The sequence below is a fragment of the Bombina bombina genome, chromosome 2 (genome assembly GCF_027579735.1).
Source record: "Bombina bombina isolate aBomBom1 chromosome 2, aBomBom1.pri, whole genome shotgun sequence".
NCBI lineage: Eukaryota > Metazoa > Chordata > Amphibia > Anura > Bombinatoridae > Bombina > Bombina bombina.
The window spans coordinates 835,779,845-835,802,779 of record NC_069500.1 but is presented as its reverse complement, the minus strand read 5'-3'; the positions used below and the strand labels follow the sequence as shown (position 1 = coordinate 835,802,779).

At 41.0% G+C, this 22,935-nt stretch overlaps 1 protein-coding gene across 1 annotated transcript in view; it reads right to left on the bottom strand.

The window, feature by feature from the left end:
* LOC128647327 (chromatin assembly factor 1 subunit A-like) overlaps positions 1-22,233 on the bottom strand; it is a 68,068-nt gene extending 45,835 nt beyond the window's left edge. Inside the window, exon 1 of the mRNA XM_053700112.1 lies at positions 22,167-22,233. Within this exon, the coding sequence (XP_053556087.1) occupies positions 22,167-22,233 (67 nt within the window). The remainder of the gene's footprint in view (positions 1-22,166) is intronic.
* Positions 22,234-22,935: the final 702 nt, after the last annotated feature.

Here is a 22,935-nt window from a genome sequence, read left to right as displayed (position 1 = left end):
TGAAAAAACAGTTATAGCATCACTCTTAACAAACAACACAACTTTTTAGCAAAGGTTTGTTCCCATTAGTAAAATAACACTAATTAAATTTTAAACAACGTTTAAAATCACAGTCACTATATAAGTCTCACAGCTCTGCTGAGAGAATCTACCTCCCTTCAAAGAAGTTTGAAGACCCCTGAGTTCTGTTAGAGATGAACCGGATCATGCAGAAAAACTGACTGGAAATTTTTGATGCGTAGCAAAGAGCGCCAAAAACGGCCCCTCCCTCTCACACACAGCAGTGAGAGAGAAACGAAACTGTCATAATTAACACAAGCAAACTGCCAAGTGGAAAATAATGCCCAAATACTTATTCACTCAGTACCTCATTAATGCAAACGATTCTACATTCCAGCAAAAACGTTTAACATGAAAAATACCTAATAAAAGGTTTAAGGTACTTTTACAGAGTAATTCCGGTGAAATACCATCCCCAGAATACTAAAGTGTAGAGTATACATACATGTTCATTATAACGGTACGGCAGGATTTTTTCATCAATTCCATTCAGAAAATAACTGCGACATACCTCAATGCAGATTCAACTGCCCGCTGTCCCCTGATCTGAAGCTTTTACCTCCCTCAGATGGCCGAGAAACAGCAATATGATCTTAACTACTCCGGTTAAAATCATAAGAAAAACTCTGGTAGATTCTTCTTCAAACTCTGCCAGAGAGGTAATAACACGCTCCGGTGCTATTGTAAAATAACAAACTTTTGATTGAAGTTCTAAAAACTAAGTATAATCACCATAGTCCTCTCACACCTCCTATCTAGTCTTTGGGTGCAAGAGAATGACTGGAGGTGACGTAGAGGGGAGGAGCTATATAGCAACTCTGCTGGGTGAATCCTCTTGCACTTCCTGTAGGGGAGCAGCTAATATCCCAGAAGTAATGATGACCCGTGGACTGATCACACATAACAGAAGAAATTAAGCGTTCAATTTCCATACCTTCAAATTTAATGATTTGAGATCCTGATGGAAAAATGGGCCTTGAGACAGAAGGTCTGGCCTTAACGGAAGTGTCCAAGGTTGGCAACTTGCCATCCCGAACGAGATCCGCATACCAAAACCTATGTGGCCATGCTGGAGCCACCAGCAGTATAAACGAACGCTCCATTAGGATTTTGGAAATCACTTTTGGAAGAAGAACTAGAGGCAGAAAGATATAAGCAGGTTGATAATTCCAAGGAAGTGACAACGCATCCACCGCTTCCGCCTGAGGATCCCTTGATCTGGACAGATACCTGGGCAGTTTCTTGTTTAGATGAGAGGCCATCAGATCTATTTCTGGAAGCCCCCAGATTTGAACAATCTGAAGAAATACCTCTGGGTGAAGAGACCATACGCCCGGATGTATCTTCTGGCGACTGAGATAATCCGCTTCCCAATTGTCTATACCTGGGATGTGAACCGCAGAAATTAGACAGGAGCTGGATTCCGCCCATACAAGTATCCGAGATACTTCTTTCATAGCCTGAGGACAGTGAGTCCCCCCTTGATGATTGACATATGCCACGGTTGTGACATTGTCTGAAAACAAATAAACAATTCTCTCTTCAGAAGAGGCCAGAACTTTAGAGCTCTGAAAATCGCACGGAGTTCCAAAATGTTGATTGGTAATCTCGCCTCCTGAGATTCCCAAAACCCCTGCGCTGTCAGAGATGCCCATACAGCTCCCCAACCTGAAAGACTCGCATCTGTTGAGATCACAGTCCAGGTTCGACGAACAAAAGAGGCCCCTTGAATTAAACGATGATGATCTAACCACCAAGTCAGAGAGGAACGAACATTAGGATTTAGGGATATTAATTGTGATCTTTGTATAATCCCTACACCATTGGTTCAGCATACAAAGCTGGAGAGATCTCATGTGAAAACGAGCAAAAGGGATTGCGTCCGATGCAGCAGTCATGAGACCTAAAATTTCCATGCACAAAGCTACCGAAGGGAAAGATTTGAGACTGAAGGTTTCGACAAGCTGAAACCAATTTCAGACGTCTCTTTTCTGTTAGAGACAAAGTCATGGACACTGAATCTATTTGGAAACCCAAGAAGGTTACCCTTGTCTGAGGAGTCAAGGAACTCTTTGGTAAATTGATCCTCAAACCATGTCTTTGAAGAAACACCACAAGTTGATTCGTGTGAGATTCTGCAGAATTTAAAGACTGAGCAAGTACCAAGATATCGTCCAAATAAGGAAATACTGCAATACCTTGCTCCCTGATTACAGAAAGAAGGGCAATGAGAACCTTCAAAAAGATCCTTGGAGCTTTTGCTAGGCCAAAAAGAAGAGCAACAAACTGGTAATGCTTGTCTAGAAAAGAGAATCTCAGGAACTGATAATGATCCGGATGAATTGGAAAGGCAAAATAGTCGTTATAGTCACCATCTTGAATGTTGGTATCCTTACATAACAATTCAATATTTTTAGATCCAGAACTGGTCTGAAGGAATTCTCTCTTTGGAACAATGAACAGATTTGAATAAAACCCCAGGCCCTGTTCCAGAACTGGAACTGGCACAATTACCCCAGCTGACTCCAGATCTGAAACACATTTCAGAAACGCTTGAGCCTTTACTGGGTTTACTGGAATGTGTGAAAGAAAGAATCTTCTCACAGGCGGTCTTACCTTGAAACCTATTCTGTACCCTTGTGAAACAATGTTCTGAATCCAAAGACTTTGAATCGAATTGATCAAAACATCTTTGAAAAATCGTAACCTGCCCCCTACCAGCTGTGCTGGAATCAGAGCTGCACCTTCATGCGGATTTGGGAGCTGGTTTTGATTTTCTAAAAGGCTTGGATTTATTCCAGACTGGAGAAGGTTTCCAAACGGAAACTGTTCCTTTAGAGGAAGGGTCAGGCTTTTGTTCCTTATTCTGACGAAAGGAACGAAAATGATTAGCAGCCCTATATTTACCTTTAGATTTTTTATCCTGAGGTAAAAAGGCTCCCTTCCCCCCAGTAACAGTTGAAAATATTGAGTCTGAGAACCAAATAATTTATTACCTTGGAAAGAAAGAGAAAGCAAAGTTGACTTAGAATTCATATCTGCATTCCAAGACTTTAGCTATTTTAGCCAGAAGAGATTTATGGCTTAAGACATATACCTGACATCAATTCTAATGATATCGAAAATGGCATCACAAATAAAGTTATTAGCATGTTGAAGGAGTTTAACAATGCTATATGCATTATGGTCTGACACTTGTTGCGCTAAAGCCTCCAACCAGAAAGTTGAAGCTGCAGCAACATCAGCCAAAGAAATAGCAGGTCTAAGAAGATTACCTTAATCTAGATAAGCCTTCCTTAGAAAGGATTCAAGCTTCCTATCTAAAGGATCCTTAAACAAAGTACTATCTGCCGTAGGAATAGTAGTACGTTTAGCAAGAGTAGAGATAGCCCCATCAACTTTGGGGATTTCCTCCCAAAACTCTAATCTATCAGATGGCAAAGGGTAAAATTTCTTAAACCTTGGAGAAGGAGTAAATGAAGTACCCAGACTATTCCATTCCCTAGAAATTACTTCTGAAATAGCATCAGGAACTGGAAAAACTTCTGGAATAACTACATGAGGTTTAAAAACTGAATTTAAACACTTAGTAGTTTTAATATCAAGAGGACTAGACTCCTCCATATCTAATGCAATCAACACTTCTTTAAGTAAAGAACGAATAAACTCCATCTTAAACAAATATGAAGATTTATCAGTGTCAATATCTGAGGTAGAATCTTCTAAACCAGATAGATCCTCATCAGAAACAGATAAGTCAGAATGATGGCGGTCATTTAAAAATTCATCTGAAAAATGTGATGTTTTAAAAGACCTCTTACGTTTACTAGGAGGAAAAACACAGAGCCTTCCGAATAGAATTAGAAACAAATTATTTTACTTCTTTTACATTAACAGGAACATCCTGAACATTAGATGTTGAAGGAACAACAGGTAATGGATTATTACTAATGGAAATGCTACCTGCGTTTGATAGCTTATGACAACTACCACAAACTACAGCCGGAGGAACAGTTACCAAAAGTTTACAACAAATGCACTTAGCTTTGGTAGAACCGACATCAGGCAGCGCTTTTCCGGAAGTAGATTCTGATCCAGGGTCAGGTAGTGACATCTTGCAATATGTAAAAGAAAAAAAAACATATAAAGCAAAATTATCAAGGGATGGGGCTGCCAGATTTAACATCATATTTTTACGCGGCTAGAATGGCATAATCTACTCTGTGGCATAATCATTTAGATAAAATCCAATGGGTACAGATAGAATCAGACATGATGAAGATATATCCTATTTATAAACTCCTGTAATCTAAAAAAAAAAAAGATAGACCCACTAATTGGAGATCCTTTATCACCATAGCACATACATTGATAATGTGGGATACCTTGACAACCAAATACCCCTTGTTTCAGAGGGGATCGAAAGCGACCCCGCTGGTAACATTATCCACTAGTTATGACCAAGTTACACAGGAGAAATGGGCAAACAAGGGATTATATCAAATTGCAGATGCTCTTGAGGGGACTAAGATCATAACTTTTCATCAGTATGCTGAACTCAAAAGGTTGGAGGTTTCCAGTTGGTTTCACTACCTTCAACTAAAAGCCAGGGTAGCTGAAGTTCTAGGCAATAATAAGACGTCTGCTAGTTCTTATATAGAGAGGTTGTGCTTGGCCACCAGTAGGATCAGAGGAGCAATCTCCAACCTTTATATCCAAATCAATACACCTCCTAAATTAAATAAATTACCATTCATGATAAAATGGGAGTCTGAATTAGATTTCACCTGGTCAGCAGAAAAGTGGTGTGACACTCTTAGGTCTGGCACTTCTTTTTCGATATGTGCCCATCTAAAAGAAAATTTCATAAAAGTGGCATTCCGATGGTACTTTTACCCCTCCAGAATACATAAGATTCAGGCTAACACAAATTGTTTACGAGGTTGCAATGAGAGAGGGACATACTCACATATGTGGTGTCATTGTTGTCATGTAACTAATATATGGTCCCAAACGTCATCTCTTCTGAGTGAAATTTTGGAAAGACAAATTAATTTATCCCCTACTCAGGCACTACTACATGAACCTTTACCAGGTCTGAATTCAAGAGTTAATACATTAATAGCACTTATCTGTACGATAACTAAACATAGCTAGATACTGGAAGACATAGGTGCCCTTATTCTTGTTAATCAGGAATAAGATTGATTTCTACTATCAGATGAGTAGTGCCTCTGCAGACATAATAGGCAATAAGGAGCCATTTTTGAGGATATGGGAACCTTGGATAATGTATTCCGAAGCTAGAAATAGACAAAGATTCAGAACACCTGACTAAAACCAAAAGAGTTACGAAGTGGGTGCCACCCTGCCTCTCCCGCTCCTGCCCAGCTTGTCTGGGTGGGTCACATCACATTATCCTTCCCCTCCCTTTGGGATGTATCCAATCTCCCCCGGGGCAGGGGGGGGGGGGGGTGATAGATAGGGCACCATGGGTATTCTTACTGGCTGGGTCCCCTACTCCACAGGGTTTGGAGAAGTTATTACTGATAATATATTATGCTTAATTTGTGCTTTTGTATATGAGGTATGTGTAACCATGTTCAATGGCTTAAAATACAGCAGAGATGGAATTCTTTGTCAAATGTAAACTGTACACTGTAAAACTCAATAAAAACTTGTTCATTAAAAAAAAAAAAGTGCCCAACCATAGCTTTGAGTGTCATAAATAGAAATAAGACTTACTTACCCTAAGACACTCATCTACATATAGTAGATAGCCAAACCAGTACTGAAACTAGAATCAGTAGAGGTAATGGTATATAAGAGTATATCGTCGATCTGAAAAGGGAGGTAGGAGAAGAAATCTCTACGACCGATAACAGAGAACCTATGAAATAGATCCCCTAGAGGAAGACCATGGTATTCAAATAGGCAATACTCTCTTCACATCCCTCTGACATTCACTGCACTCAGAGGAAAACCGGGCTTCAGCCTGCTGCGAAGCACATATCAACGAAGAATCTAGCACAAACTTACTTCACCACCTCCATGGGAGGCAAAGTTTGTAAAAACTGAATTGTGGGTGTGGTGAGGGGTGTATTTATAGGCATTGAGGTTTGGGAAACTTTGCCCCTCCTGGTAGGAATGTATATCCCATACGTCATTAGCTCATGGACTCTTGCTAATTACATGAAAGAAATACTCCTAGGAGTATCTGACTAGCCATGTGGAAACTAGGCCCCAAAAAAACGATTTATCACCCTCAGAGAAAAAACGTTCTTTCTATATAACATGTAAACGTTTTGTCACTAAGAAATATGAGCTTTAACATGAATATTACCCTTATTTGTAAGCATGATCCCAGTCGTTAAATCACTGCCTCAGGCTTACCTCAATTATACAAGGCTCTGTCAGCATTTTCTAGATCTTATCTCTCTAGAAATAAATATACTGAACATACCTCAAAGCAGGTAAACTGCAAACCGTTCCCCCAACTGAAGTCTTTCCCATACTCTTCAGTTATGCGTGAGAACAGCAATGGACCTTAGTTACAAACCGCTAAGATCAACAACCTCCAGGCAGATTCTTCTTCTAATTTCTGCCTGGGAGTAAAACAGTACGACGCCTGTACCGTCCAATCAAGAGTTTATTTTTAAAGGTAAAAAACTACACTAAGTCACCAAATATCTCTTGATACTTCCTATCTTGTTGAGAGTTGCAAGAGAATGACTAGGAGTGGCAGTTAGGGGAGGAGCTATATAGACAGCTCTGCTGTGGGTGTCCTCTTGCAACTTCCTGTTGGGAAGGAGAATATCCCACAAGTAATGGATGAACCCGTGGACTGGTACACCTTACAAGAGAAACATTGATATGGCTGCTTTTAATTGAGTTTCATAACTGTAGTACTTTTATATGTGTGTCTTTACATTGGTTTCAATAAGATTTGTAAAGGGTCATGACACAAGAGTTGACCTCTGAGCCGGTTTTAGTAGTTTTTTTATATATATACACATTTTTTCCATTTTCTATTGGAACATGGTATCGATACCTGATGCCTATAGGGTATCAGGTAGGCTGCTTTCATTTGAGTTTTATAACTGTAGTATTTTTATGTGTGTGTCCTTACATTGGTTTGACTAAGATTTGTAAAGGGTCATGAAACAATAGTTGACCTCTGGGCCGGTTTTAGTGTATATATATATATATATATATATATATATATATATATATATATATATATATATATATATATATATATATATATATATATATATATATATATATATATATATATATATATATATATGGAATTTTTAATATTTTCCACTTTCTATTGGGACATGGTATCGATACCTGATACCTATAAGGTATTATATAATTCTTGAGAATTTTTATTGAATTTTAAAAGGAATCGTACCACCCATTAATCAACAACTATGAGGGGTTTGAATTTGGCCCCACAATTGTTTATCTTAATAGTTTATATTTATATCGTTTGTGTATCTATATGTTGGATGTATTTTTCTTTTTAAAGACCCGATGAGTACACGGATCATCATCATTACTTATGGGATATTCACCTCCTGGTCAGCAGGAGGGGCAAATAGCATTACAGCAGAGCTGTTAAATAGCTACTCCCTTCCCTCCCACTCCAGTCATTCTCTTTGCCTACGTTAGTGACAGGAAGAGGTAAAGTGAGGTATTAGAATAGATTCTTTAATCAAGAGTTTATTTTTAAAGTAGTGCAAGAATGTGCTGCTTTGTTCTAGGGTGTAGCCTAGTCCACATCAGTCTCTTCAGTAGAGCTTTTGGTGGCTTTAGAGCAATAGGAACTGGTGGGACATAATTCTCACTGCGCTTCCTATACATTTATGCTGCCCTAATCCTTAAAGCCTAAACACAGTTAACTCGGGCAAATCTTATTCCACAGGGCGATGGGAGGGAGAGGACCTCTTAAACCTGCTGGACTGTCCCTGCTGTCGGACAGCATTTAAGGTAAGTGCTAACTTTGTTCATTCTGGGGAGTAGACTCAGAGGAAAGTGGGCACTTGAACTTTATTTGAAACTTACATAAGACTCATTCAAGGCTTCTTATGTTGGGACATTAATCCCACTTATATTGGAGTGTTTTTGGAGACAGCCATGAGTACAGGCACTGGGGCTGGGAGAAATATGGCTTGTAGACCCTTGCCGGATTTGTCAATTTTTGTAAGCCTGCAATAGGTAAGCAGGCTGAAAAAACAATTTATGCTTACCTGATAAATTACTTTCTCCAATGGTGTGTCCGGTCCACGGCGTCATCCATAACTTGTGGGAATATTCTCTTCCCCAACAGGAAATGGCAAAGAGCACAGCAAAAGCTGTCCATATAGCCCCTCCCAGGCTCCGCCCCCCCAGTCATTCGACCGACGGTTAGGAGAAAAAAGGAGAAACTATAAGGTGCCGTGGTGACTAGTGTATAGAGAAAGAATTTTTTCAAACCTGATTAAAAAACCAGGGCGGGCCGTGGACCGGACACACCGTTGGAGAAAGTAATTTATCATGTAAGCATAAATTCTGTTTTCTCCAACATTGGTGTGTCCGGTCCATGGCGTCATCCATAACTTGTGGGAACCAATACCAAAGCTTTAGGACACGGATGAAGGGAGGGAGCAAATCAGGTTACCTAAACAGAAGGCACCACGGCTTGCAAAACCTTTCTCCCAAAAATAGCCTCCAAAGAAGCATAAGTATCAAATTTGTAGAATTTGGCAAAAGTGTGCAGAGAAGACCAAGTCGCTGCCTTACATATCTGATCAACAGAAGCCTCGTTCTTGAAGGCCCATGTGGAAGCCACAGCCCTAGTAGAGTGAGCTGTGATTCGTTCAGGAGGCTGCCGTCCGGATGATGCTTTTCAGCCAGAAAGAAAGAGGTAGCAGTAGCTTTTTGTCCTCTCCTCTTACCAGAATAAACGACAAACAGAAGAAGTTTGTCTGAAATCCTTTGTTGCTTCTAAATAGAACTTTAATGCACAGACTACATCTAAATTGTGTAACAAACGTTCCTTCTTTGAAACTGGATTCGGACACAAAGAAGGAACAACTATTTCCTGGTTAATATTCTTGTTGGAAACAACTTTTGGAAGAAAACCAGGCTTGGTACGCAAAACAACCTTATCTGAATGGAATACCAGATAGGGTGGATCACACTGCAAAGCAGATAATTCAGAAACTCTTCTAGCAGAATAAATAGCAACCAAAAACAGAACTTTCCAAGATAGTAACTTGATATCTATGGAATGTAAGGGTTCAAACGGAACCCCTTGAAGAACTGAAAGAACTAAATTTAGACTCCAGGGAGGAGTCAAGGGTCTGTAAACAAGACAGATAAAGCAGAAATCTGTCCTTTTAGAGAACTCGCTGACAATCCCTTATCCAAACCTTCTTGGAGAAAGGAGAGGATCTTAGGAATTTTAATCTTACTCCAGGAGAATCCCTTGGATTCACACCAACAGATATATCTTTTCCATATTTTATGGTAAATCTTTCTAGTCACAGGTTTTCTGGCTTGGACCAGAGTATTTATCACTGAATCTGAAAACCCACGCTTGGATAAAATCAAACGTTCAATTTCAAAGCAGTCAGCTGCAGAGAAACTAGATTTGGATGTTCGAATGGACCTTGTACTAGAAGATCCTGTCTCAAAGGTAGCTTCCATGGTGGAGCCGATGACATATTCACCAGGACTGCATACCAAGTCCTGCGCGGCTACGCAGGAGCTATCAGAATCACTGAGGCCTTCTCCTGTTTGATCCTGGCTACAAGCCTGGGAAGGAGAGGGAACGGTGGAAACGCATAAGCTAGGTTAAACGACCAAGGCGCCACTAATGCATCCACTAGAGTCGCCTTGGGATCCCTGGATCTGGACCCGTAGCAAGGGACCTTGAAGTTCTGACGAGACGCCATCAGATCCATGTCTGGAATGCCCCATAATTGAGTCAACTGGGCAAACACCTCCGGGTGGAGTTCCCACTCCCCTGGATGGAAAGTCTGACGACTCAGATAATCCGCCTCCCAGTTGTCTACTCCTGGGATGTGGATTGCAGATAGGTGGCAGGAGTGATCCTCCGCCCATTTGATGATTTTGGATACCTCTCTCATCGCCAAGGAACTCCTTGTTCCCCACTGATGGTTGATGTAAGCTACAGTCATGTTGTCTGACTGGAATATTATGAATCCGGCCTTCGCTAGTTGAGGCCAAGCCCGGAGAGCATTGAATATCGCTCTCAGTTCCAGGATGTTGATCGGGAGAAGAGACTCTTCCCGAGACCATAAACCCTGAGCTTTTAGGGAATCCCAGACCACGACGCAGCCTAATAGACTGGCGTCGGTCGTGACAATGACCCACTCTGGTCTGCGGAAACTCATTCCCTGAGACAGGTGATCCTGGGACAACCACCAACGGAGTGAGTCTCTGGTCATCTGGTCTACTTGAATCTTTGGAGACAAGTGTGTATAGTCCCCATTCCACTGCTTGAGCATGCACAGTTGTAATGGTCTTAGATGAATTCGAGCAAAAGGAACTATGTCCATTGCTGCAACCATCAACCCTACTACTTCCATGCACTGAGCTATGGAAGGCTGCAGAATAGAGTGAAGAACTTGACAAGCGTTTAGAAGCTTTGACTTTCTGACTTCTGTCAGGAAGATCTTCATTTCTAAAGAATCTATTATTGTTCCCAAAAAGGGAACTATTGTCGACGGAGACAGGGAACTCTTTTCTACGTTCACCTTCCACCCGTGAGATCTGAGAAAGGCTAGAACAATGTCTGTATGAGCCTTTGCTTTGGAAAGAGACGACGCTTGGATTAGAATGTCGTCCAGATAAGGTGCCACTGCAATACCCCTTGGTCTTAGAACCGCTAGAAGGGACCCGAGCACCTTTGTGAAAATTCTTGGAGCAGTGGCTAGCCCGAATGGGAGAGCCACGAACTGATAATGTTTGTCCAGAAAGGCGAACCTTAGGAACTGATGATGATCTTTGTGGATAGGAATATGTAGGTACGCATCCTTTAAATCCACGGTAGTCATAAATTGACCCTCCTGGATTGTAGGTAAAATTGTTCGAATGGTTTCCATTTTGAACGATGGAACTGAGAAATTTGTTTAGAATTTTTAAATCCAGAATTGGTCTGAAAGTTCCCTCTTTTTTGGGAACTACAAACAGATTTGAGTAAAACCCCTGACCTTGTTCCACAGTTGGAACTGGGTGTATCACTCCCATCTTTAACAGGTCTTCTACACAATGTAAGAATGCCTGTCTCTTTATTTGGCTTGAAGATAAGCGAGACATGTTGAACCTTCCCCTTGGGGGTAGTTCCTTGAATTCTAGAAGATAACCCTGAGAGACTATTTCTAGTGCCCAGGGATCCTGAACATCTCTTGCCCAAGCCTGAGCAAAGAGAGAGAGAGTCTGCCCCCTACTAGATCCGGTCCCGGATCGGGGGCTACCCCTTCATGCTGTTTTGGTAGTAGCAGCAGGCTTCTTGGCCTGTCTCCCTTGTTCCAGCCTTGCATTGGTTTCCAAGCTGGTTTAGTCTGGGAAGCATTACCCTCTTGTCTAAAGGCTGCAGAGTTGGAAGCTGGTCCGTTCCTGAAATTGCGAAAGGAACGAAAATTGGACTTATTCTTAGCCTTGAAAGGTCTATCTTGTGGGAGGGCATGGCCCTTTCCCCCAGTGATGTCTGAAATAATCTCTTTCAATTCTGGCCCAAAAAGGGTCTTACCTTTGAAAGGGATATTAAGCAATTTTGTCTTGGAAGATACATCCGCCGACCAAGACTTTAGCCAGAGCGCTCTGCGAGCCACAATTGCAAACCCTGAATTTTTCGCCGCTAACCTCGCTAACTGCAAAGCGGCGTCTAAAATAAAGGAATTAGCTAACTTAAGTGCGTGAATTCTGTCCATGACTTCCTCATACGGAGTCTCCCTACTGAGCGACTTTTCCAGTTCCTCGAACCAGAACCACGCCGCTGTAGTGACAGGAATAATGCACGAAATAGGTTGAAGGAGGTAACCTTGCTGTACAAAAATCTTTTTAAGCAAACCCTCCAATTTTTTATCCATAGGATCTTTGAAAGCACAATTGTCCTCAATGGGAATGGTCGTGCGCTTGGCTAGTGTAGAAACCGCCCCCTCGACCTTAGGGACTGTTTGCCATAAGTCCTTCCTGGGGTCAACCATAGGGAACAATTTCTTAAATATAGGAGGAGGGACAAAAGGTGGGCCTGGCTTCTCCCACTCCTTATTCACTATGTCCGCCACCCGTTTAGGTATCGGAAAGTCATCAGGGTGCACCGGGACCTCTAGGAACTTGTCCATCTTGCACAATTTTTCTGGGATGACCAGATTATCACAATCATCCAGAGTAGATAGCACCTCCTTAAGTAATGCGCGGAGATGCTCTAATTTAAATTTAAATGTCACAACATCAGGTTATGCCTGCTGAGAAATTCTTCCTGTATCAGAAATTTCTCCATCTGACAAACCCTCCCTCACTGCCACTTCAGACTGGTGTGAGGGTATGACAGAAAAATTATCATCAGCGCCCTCCTGCTCTACAGTGTTTAAAACAGAGCAATCGCGCTCTCTCTGAAATGCTGGCATTTTGGATAAAATATTAGCTATGGAGTTATCCATTACTGCCGTCAATTGTTGCATAGTAACAAGCATTGGCGCGCTAGAAGTACTAGGGGTCACCTGCGCGGGCATAACTGGTATAGACACAGAAGAAGATGATGTAGAACTATCTACTTCCTTCATCTGAAGAATCATCCTGGGCAACCTTACTATTTGTGACAGTACTGTCCTTACTATGTTTGGACGCTATGGCACAATTATCACATATATTTGAAGGGGAAACCACACTGGCTTCCATACATACAGAACATGATCTATCTGAAGGTACAGACATGTTAAACAGGCTTAAACTGGTTAATAAAGCACAAAAACCGTTTTAAAACAAAACCGTTACTGTCTCTTTAAATGTTAAACAGGGCACACTTTATTACTGAATATGTGAAAAACTATGAAGGAATTATCCAATCTTTACCAAATTTTCACCACAGTGTCTTAATGCATTCAAAGTATTGCACCCCAATTTTCAAGCTGTTAACCCTTAAAATGTGGAAACCGGAGCCGTTTGCAATTTTAACCCCACTACAGTCCCAGCCACAGCCTTTGTTGCGACTTCACCAATCCCAGGGGGGTATACGATACCAATTCAAGCCTTCTAGGAACGTTTTCAGTGGATACCAGACCCTCACACATGCAGCTGCATGCACTGTACTCAAAAGTAACTGCGCAATAATGGCGCGAAAATGAGGCTCTGCCTACTATAGTGAAAGGCCCTTCCTGACTGGGAAGGTGTCTAAACTAGTGCCTGGCGATAAAAACGTTCCCCAAACAATAAAAGTGTGAAAATTACTTCAAACTTTCAAAAATAACTTAAATAAACAATCGATTTAGCCCTTAAGAGTGTCCACCAGTTAATAGCCCATAATAAGCCCTTTATTCTTTCTATGTCTAAGAAAATGGCTTACCGATCCCCATGAGGGAAAAATGACAGCCTTCCAGCATTACACAGTCTTGTTAGAAAAATGCCTAGTCATACCTTGAGCAGAAAAGTCTGCAAACTGTTTCCCCCAACTGAAGTTCTCTCAGCTCAACAGTCCTGCGTGGGAACAGCAATTGATTTTAGTTACTGCTGCTAAAATCATACTCCTCTTTTAAACAGAACTCTTCATCTCTTTCTGTTTCAGAGTAAATAGTACATACCAGCACTATTTTAAAATAAACTCTTGATAGAAGAATATAAAACTACAACACCACATACTCTTCACCATCTCCGTTGAGATGCTACTTGTTCAGAGCGGCAAAGAGAATGACTGGGGGGCGGAGCCTGGGAGGGGCTATATGGACAGCTTTTGCTGTGCTCTTTGCCATTTCCTGTTGGGGAAGAGAATATTCCCACATGTTATGGATGACGCCGTGGTCCGGACACACCAATGTTGGAGAAAAGGGTTTTAGCTCATTATGTATGGTGATTGTGGTTCCTATTAAACTTTTACTCCGATAACGGGTAATGTGTTTTTGGAAGTTACACCCACGATGGGCGGGGCTACAGTTTTGCACACTGCCTTTAGATAATTGCGCAGTACTCAGCCGACAGAAGTGGACGTCTGCACACGTGGCTCTGCAACCGCATGTCTTTCTGACTATTTGGGCAAACGGTTGTAGCGCTTTTGTGCCCGAGTATCCGGATTGTTTTCAGATAAGCTACAAGTGTTCCGGCCAGGGAGTGAATCTGTTTGGCAGGTAGGCACCTCAGCAGAGTTGCTGAGGTGTATGGGTGCCTGAATTTACTTTTGTTTAACTGCTGGGGTACGTTTTTCTCTAATGCAGTAAAAAAAAGTTGGTGTTTAAATTTAAAGGCACAGTATCGTTTTGTTTTTCCTTTTTTCCCCAACATCAAATTTTTGGAGAACAATTTGATTAGCTTTCTTTGAGCATATATTTCTTATATAGTATAAAGTGTTACCTTTGTAAACTCTTAAAAAGACAGTAATGTTTTTGTATTAAAAAAAAAGTTGTTTTTACTGTACTTTAGTATGGACAAAGGAGCCCTGCAAAATGTTACTTGCTTCATGTGTTTGGATGCTAATGTGGAACCACCAATCCCTTTGTCCCTCATGTATTGAGAGGGCTTTGAGTTATAGGGAAAAGATTTTTCATGAGCAAAATTTTTCAAAAGCGGATGCTTCTCAGGAGTCTAATGATGAGATTGAGTATGCCGCAGCGTTCTCCCCAAGAGTCCCAAGATTTAATATCCGCACAAGCAGTGCCCTGTACTTCTGCTCTAGCGCCTGCTGGAGTTACCTGAAAAAAGACAGATGCGCTTATGTCTTCCACAATTTCTGATGCGTTGTCTGCCTTTCTTATGCTAGAAGGCAAACTTAAGAGGAAGGACAACCATGTTGTCAGTGAGGTTTCTGATGCAATGGTGGCAATCTCAGATATACCCTCCCAGGGAACTGAGATGGAGGGTATGGAGGTTGTATCAGAAGGCGAAATTTCAGACTCAGAAGGTTCATTGCCATTGACTGATTCAGAGGTTGAATCTTTCAGGTTTAAGCTAGAACACTTCCAACTGTTACTCAGAGTTTTTGGTTACCTTAGACGACTGATTCTACAGTAGTGGTCGCTCCTGTGAAGTCGAGTAAATTGGACAGATATTTTGAAGTTCTCTCTTACTCAGACGTTTTTCCAGTACCGAAGCAAACTTTGGAGATTTCCAAGGAATGGGAGAGACCAGGTATTCCCTTTTCCCCATCTCCTATTTTCAAGAAGATGTTTCCTATAGCGGACTCTATCAGGGAAACTTGGCAGACAGTTCCTAAGGTGGAAGGAGCTATTTCCACCCTAGCTAAGCAAACTACTATTCCCATTGATAGTTGTGTTTTTAATGATCCCATGGACAAGAAGTTGGAGGGTCTACTTAAAAAGATTTATGTTCACCAGTGTCTGCAATTGCAGCCGTCTGCGTGCATTGCTACGGCCACTAGTGCAGCAGCTTATTGGTTTGATGCTCTGTCTGAGTCTCTCAGAGCTGAGACAACTTTAGAGCTCTGAAGTTGGCTAATGCCTTTATTACGGATGCTTCTCTGCAAATTACTAAATTGGCAGCTAAGAGTTCGGGGATTTCTATCCTAGCCCACAGAGCCTTATGGTTAAAACCCTGGTCTGAGGATGTATCATCCAAGTCTAAGCTTCTAGTAATTCCTTACAAGGAGAAGACCTTGTTTGGACCGGACCTGAAGGAAATTATCTCTGATATCATGGGAGGTAAAGGTCATCTCCTTCCTCAGGATAAGAGAAGTAAACAAAAAGGACGACAAAGTGATTTTCGTTTCTTTTGAAATTTCAAGGGAAATTCTCTCTTGTCCTCCACTAAACAGGAAGGGAACTATTCGCAATATAAGCCTACTTGGAGACCCAACCAGTCTTGGAACAAGGGTAAACAATCCAAGAAGCCTGCTGTTGAATCTAAAAACATAATTTATGTAAGAACTTACCTGATAAATTCATTTCTTTCATATTAGCAAGAGTCCATGAGCTAGTGACGTATGGGAGGGGCAAAGTTTCCCAAACCTCAAAATGCCTATAAATACACCCCTCACCACACCCACAATTCAGTTTAACGAATAGCCAAGAAGTGGGGTGATAAAGTGCGAAAGCATATAAAATAAGGAATTGGAATAATTGTGCTTTATACAAAATCATAACCACCACAAAAAAAGGGCGGGCCTCATGGACTCTTGCTAATATGAAAGAAATGAATTTATCAGGTAAGTTCTTACATAAATTATGTTTTCTTTCATGTAATTAGCAAGAGTCCATGAGCTAGTGACGTATGGGATAATGATTACCCAAGATGTGGATCTTTCCACACAAGAGTCACTAGAGAGGGAGGGATAAAATAAAGACAGCCAATTCCTGCTGAAAATAATCCACACCCAAAATAAAGTTTAACGAAAAACATAAGCAGAAGATTCAAACTGAAACCGCTGCCTGAAGTACTTTTCTACCAAAAACTGCTTCAGAAGAAGAAAATACATCAAAATGGTAGAATTTAGTAAAAGTATGCAAAGAGGACCAAGTTGCTGCTTTGCAAATCTGATCAACCGAAGCTTCATTCCTAAACGCCCAGGAAGTAGAAACTGACCTAGTAGAAAGAGCTGTAATTCTCTGAGGCGGAGTTTTACCCGACTCAACATAGGCAAGATGAATTAAAGATTTCAACCAAGATGCCAAAGAAATGGCAGAAGCTTTCTGGCCTTTTCTAGAACCGGAAAAGATAATAGACTAGAAGTCTTTCTGAAAGATTTAGTAGCTTCAACATAATATTTCAAAGCTCTAACAACATCCAAAGAATGCAACGATTTCTCCTTAGAATTCTTAGGATTAGGACATAATGAAGGAACCACAATTTCTCTACTAATGTTGTTGGAATTCACAACTTTAGGTAAAAATTCAAAAGAAGTTCGCAACACCGCCTTATCCTGATGAAAAATCAGAAAAGGAGACTCACAAGAAAGAGCAGATAATTCAGAAACTCTTCTGGCAGAAGAGATGGCCAAAAGGAACAAAACTTTCCAAGAAAGTAATTTAATGTCCAATGAATGCATAGGTTCAAACGGAGGAGCTTGAAGAGCCCCCAGAACCAAATTCAAACTCCAAGGAGGAGAAATTGACTTAATGACAGGTTTTATACGAACCAAAGCGTGTACAAAACAATGAATATCAGGAAGAATAGCAATCTTTCTGTGAAAAAGAACAGAAAGAGCAGAGATTTGTCCTTTCAAGGAACTTGCAGACAAACCTTTATCTAAACCATCCTGAAGAAACTGTAAAATTCTTGGAATTCTAAAAGAATGCCAAGAAAAATGATGAGAAAGACACCAAGAAATATAAGTCTTCCAGACTCTATAATATATCTCTCTGAATACAGATTTACGAGCCTGTAACATAGTATTAATCACAGAGTCAGAGAAACCTCTTTGACCAAGAATCAAGCGTTCAATCTCCATACCTTTAAATTTAAGGATTTGAGATCCTGATGGAAAAAAGGACCTTGCGACAGAAGGTCTGGTCGTAGCGGAAGAGTCCACGGATGGCAAGAGGCCATCCGGACAAGATCCGCATACCAAAACCTGTGAGGCCATGCCGGAGCTACCAGCAGAACAAACGAGCATTCCTTCAGAATCTTGGAGATTACTCTTGGAAGAAGAACTAGAGGCGGAAAGATATAGGCAGGATGATACTTCCAAGGAAGTGACAATGCATCCACTGCTTCCGCTTGAAGGATCCCTGGATCTGGACAGATACCTGGGAAGTTTCTTGTTTAGATGAGAGGCCATCAGATTTATTTCTGGAAGTCCCCACATTTGAACAATCTGAAGAAATACCTCTGGGTGAAGAGACCATTCGCCCGGATGTAACGTTTGGCGACTGAGATAATCCGCTTCCCAATTGTCTATACCTGGGATATGAACCGCAGAGATTAGACAGGAGCTGGATTCCGCCCAAACCAGAATTCGAGATACTTCTTTCATAGCCAGAGGACTGTGAGTCCCTCCTTGATGATTGATGTATGCCACAGTTGTGACATTGTCTGTCTGAAAACAAATGAACGATTCTCTCTTCAGAAGAGGCCAAGACTGAAGAGCTCTGAAAATTGCACGGAGTTCCAAAATATTGATCGGTAATCTCACCTCCTGAGATTCCCAAACTCCTTGTGCCGTCAGAGATCCCCACACAGCTCCCCAACCTGTGAGACTTGCATCTGTTGAAATTACAGTCCAGGTCGGAAGCACAAAAGAAGCCCCCTGAATTAAACGATGGTGATCTGTCCACCACGTTAGAGAGTGTCGTACAATCGGTTTTAAAGATATTAATTGAGATATCTTTGTGTAATCCCTGCACCATTGATTCAGCATACAGAGCTGAAGAGGTCGCATGTGAAAACGAGCAAAGGGGATCGCGTCTGATGCAGCAGTCATAAGACCTAGAATTTCCATGCATAAGGCTACCGAAGGGAATGATTGTGACTGAAGGTTTCGACAAGCTGAAATCAATTTTAGACGTCTCTTGTCTGTTAAAGACAGAGTCATGGACACTGAATCTATCTGGAAACCCAGAAAAGTTACCCTTGTCTGAGGAATCAATGAACTTTTTGGTAAATTGATCCTCCAACCATGATCTTGAAGAAACAACACAAGTCGATTCGTATGAGATTCTGCTAAATGTAAAGACTGAGCAAGTACCAAGATATCGTCCAAATAAGGAAATACCACAATACCCTGTTCTCTGATTACAGACAGAAGGGCACCGAGAACTTTTGTAAAACTTCTTGGAGCTGTAGCTAGGCCAAACGGCAGAGCCACAAACTGGTAATGCTTGTCCAGAAAAGAGAATCTCAGGAACTGATAATGATCTGGATGAATCGGAATATGCAGATAAGCATCCTGTAAATCTATTGTGGACATATAATGCCCTTGCTGAACAAAAGGCAAGATAGTCCTTACAGTTACCATTTTGAACGTTGGTATCCTTACCTAACGATTCAATATTTTTAGATCCAGAACTGGTCTGAAGGAATTCTCCTTCTTTGGTACAATGAAGAGATTTGAATAAAACCCCATCCCCTGTTCCAGAACTGGAACTGGCATAATTACTCCAGCCAACTCTAGATCTGAAACACAATTCAGAAATGCTTGAGCTTTCACTGGATTTACTGGGACACGGGAAAGAAAAAATCTCTTTGCAGGAGGTCTCATCTTGAAACCAATTCTGTACCCTTCTGAAACAATGTTCTGAATCCAAAGATTGTGAACAGAATTGATCCAAATTTCTTTGAAAAAACGTAACCTGCCCCCTACCAGCTGAGCTGGAATGAGGGCCGCACCTTCATGTGGACTTAGAAGCAGGCTTTGCCTTTCTAGAAGGCTTGGATTTATTCCAGACTGGAGATGGTTTCCAAACTGAAACTGCTCCTGAGGATGAAGGATCAGGCTTTTGTTCTTTGTTGAAACGAAAGGAACGAAAACGATTATTAGCCCTGTTTTTACCCTTAGATTTTTTTATCCTGTGGTAAAAAAGTTCCTTTCCCACCAGTAACAGTTGAGATAATGGAATCCAACTGAGAACCAAATAATTTGTTACCCTGGAAAGAAATGGAAAGTAGAGTTGATTTAGAAGCCATATCAGCATTCCAAGTTTTAAGCCATAAAGCTCTTCTAGCTAAAATAGCTAGAGACATAAACCTGACATCAACTCTGATAATATCAAAAATGGCATCACAGATAAAATTATTAGCATGCTGAAGAAGAATAATAATATTATGAGAATCATGATCTGTTACTTGTTGCGCTAAAGTCTCCAACCAAAAAGTTGAAGCTGCAGCAACATCAGCCAAAGATATAGCAGGTCTAAGAAGATTACCTGAACACAGATAAGCTTTTCTTAGAAAGGATTCAATTTTCCTATCTAAAGGATCTTTAAACGAAGTACCATCTGACGTAGGAATAGTAGTACGTTTTGCAAGGGTAGAAATAGCCCCATCAACTTTAGGGATTTTGTCCCAAAATTCTAATCTGTCAGACGGCACAGGATATAATTGCTTAAAACGTTTAGAAGGAGTAAATGAATTACCCAATTTATCCCATTCTCTGGAAATTACTTCAGAAATAGCATTAGGAACAGGAAAAACTTCTGGAATAACCACAGGAGATTTAAACACCTTATCTAAACGTTTAGAATTAGTATCAAGAGGACCAGAATCCTCTATTTCTAAAGCAATTAGTACTTCTTTAAGTAAAGAACGAATAAATTCCATTTTAAATAAATATGAAGATTTATCAGCATCAATCTCTGAGACAGAATCCTCTGAACCAGAAGAGTCATCAGAATGATGATGTTCATTTAAAAATTCATCTGTAGAGAGAGAAGTTTTAAAAGATTTTTTATGTTTACTAGAAGGAGAAATAACAGACATAGCCTTCTTGATGGATTCAGAAACAAAATCTCTTATGTTATCAGGAACATTCTGCACCTTAGATGTTGAGGGAACTGCAACAGGCAATGGTACATTACTAAAGGAAATATTATCTGCTTTAACAAGTTTGTCATGACAATTAATACAAACAACAGCCGGAGGAATAGCTACCAAAAGTTTACAGCAGATACACTTAGCTTTGGTAGTTCCAGCACTAGACAGCGATTTTCCTGTAGTATCTTCTGACTCAGATGCAACGTGAGACATCTTGCAATATGTAAGAGAAAAAACAACATATAAAGCAAAATTGATCAAATTCCTTAAATGACAGTTTCAGGAATGGGAAAAAATGCCAATAAACAAGCTTCTAGTAACCAGAAGCAAAGAAAAAATCAGACTGAAATAATGTTTAGACAAAAGAGACGCCCATATTTTTTGGCGCCAAATAATACGCCCACATTGTTTGGCGCCTAAATGCTTTTTGGCGCCAAAAATGACGCCACATCCGGAACGCCGACATTTTTGGCGCAAAAGGACGTCAAAAAATGACGCAACTTCCGGCGACACGTATGACGCCGGAATCAGAAAAGATTTTTTGCGCCAAAAAAGTCCGCGCCAAGAATGATGCAATAAAATGAAGCATTTTCAGCCCCCGCGAGCCTAACAGCCCACAGGGAAAAAAAGTCAAATTTTTAAGGTAAGAAAAAATGGATTGATTCAAACGCATTATCCCAAATATGAAACTGTCTGAAAATAAGGAATGTTGAACATTCTGAGTCAAGGCAAATAAATGTTTGAATACATATATTTAGAACTTTATAAATAAAGTGCCCAACCATAGCTTAGAGTGTCACAGAAAATAAGATTTACTTACCCCAGGACACTCATCTACACGTTTGTAGAAAGCCAAACCAGTACTGAAACGAAAATCAGCAGAGGTAATGGTATATAAATAAGAGTATATCGTCGATCTGAAAAGGGAGGTAAGAGATGAATCTCTACGACCGATAACAGAGAACCTATGAAATAGACCCCGTAGAAGGAGATCACTGCATTCAAATAGGCAATACTCTCCTCACATCCCTCTGACATTCACTGCACGCTGAGAGGAAAACCGGGCTCCAACTTGCTGCGGAGCGCATATCAACGTAGAATCTAGCACAAACTTACTTCACCACCTCCATAGGAGGCAAAGTTTGTAAAACTGAATTGTGGGTGTGGTGAGGGGTGTATTTATAGGCATTTTGAGGTTTGGGAAACTTTGCCCCTCCTGGTAGGAATGTATATCCCATACGTCACTAGCTCATGGACTCTTGCTAATTACATGAAAGAAATTCAAACTCCACGGAGGAGCAATTGGAGAAAAACACAGGCCGGACTCTAACCGGAGCCTTACAAAAGGAATGAACACCTGAAACAGCTGCCAAACGCTCTTGTACCAAAGTAGATAAAACAGAGATCAGACCCTATAGGGACTCTTTAAGGAAAAACAAAATCCTGGGAATCCTGACTTTCCTCCATGAGGAACCCTGGATTCACACCAGAAAGACCTTTATGCCCCATCATATGGAAAACCATGCTAATGACAGGCTTACATGTCTGAATCAAAGTAACTATGACCAAATTTAATACACCTCGCTTGAACAGGATCAAGTGTCCAATCTCCAAGCAAATAGCCAGATAAACTAGACTTAAGTGAATGAAGGGACTCCGAATAAAAAGTCCCTCCGCGGGGGGGCGGAGCCGACCATGCCCTGAGATGGCCGCATTATCCTGATGCTCCGTGTGTAACTAGGAGCCCTGGGAGCAACACTCGAGACTGGAGAAGTAAAACTTGAGACAAGCTGCTATGAAGGGCTAGTGAAGCTAGCGGAGGATAACAGGATAAGAAAAAAGTAATGTAGGACAAGTTAAACACAAGTTAACCAGCCTGAACAAAGCGCGCCCCTGCTACACTGCCGGGAAACCCCAGTCAGATCCTTACCAACTAAAGAGTCCGGCAGCAAAACAGGGGCACAGAAAGGACAACGGAGGGAAAATAAAAGCAACGGAGTGGCGGTCCGGTGAGTGAAGGTGAGGGGGGTCTTACCTCATATCATAGTCTATAAGCGGCCCGGACAGTATATTACAAAGCGCCCCTGCTATATGGGCTGGGAAACCCCGTTAGCTCCAAATCTGGCCTCCACACATAAGGCCTGAAAACAGACTAACCGAAGTAGCATTAAACCTGACAAGAAATAAAGGGATACAACAAAATACACCTTTAAAGTACAAATACAA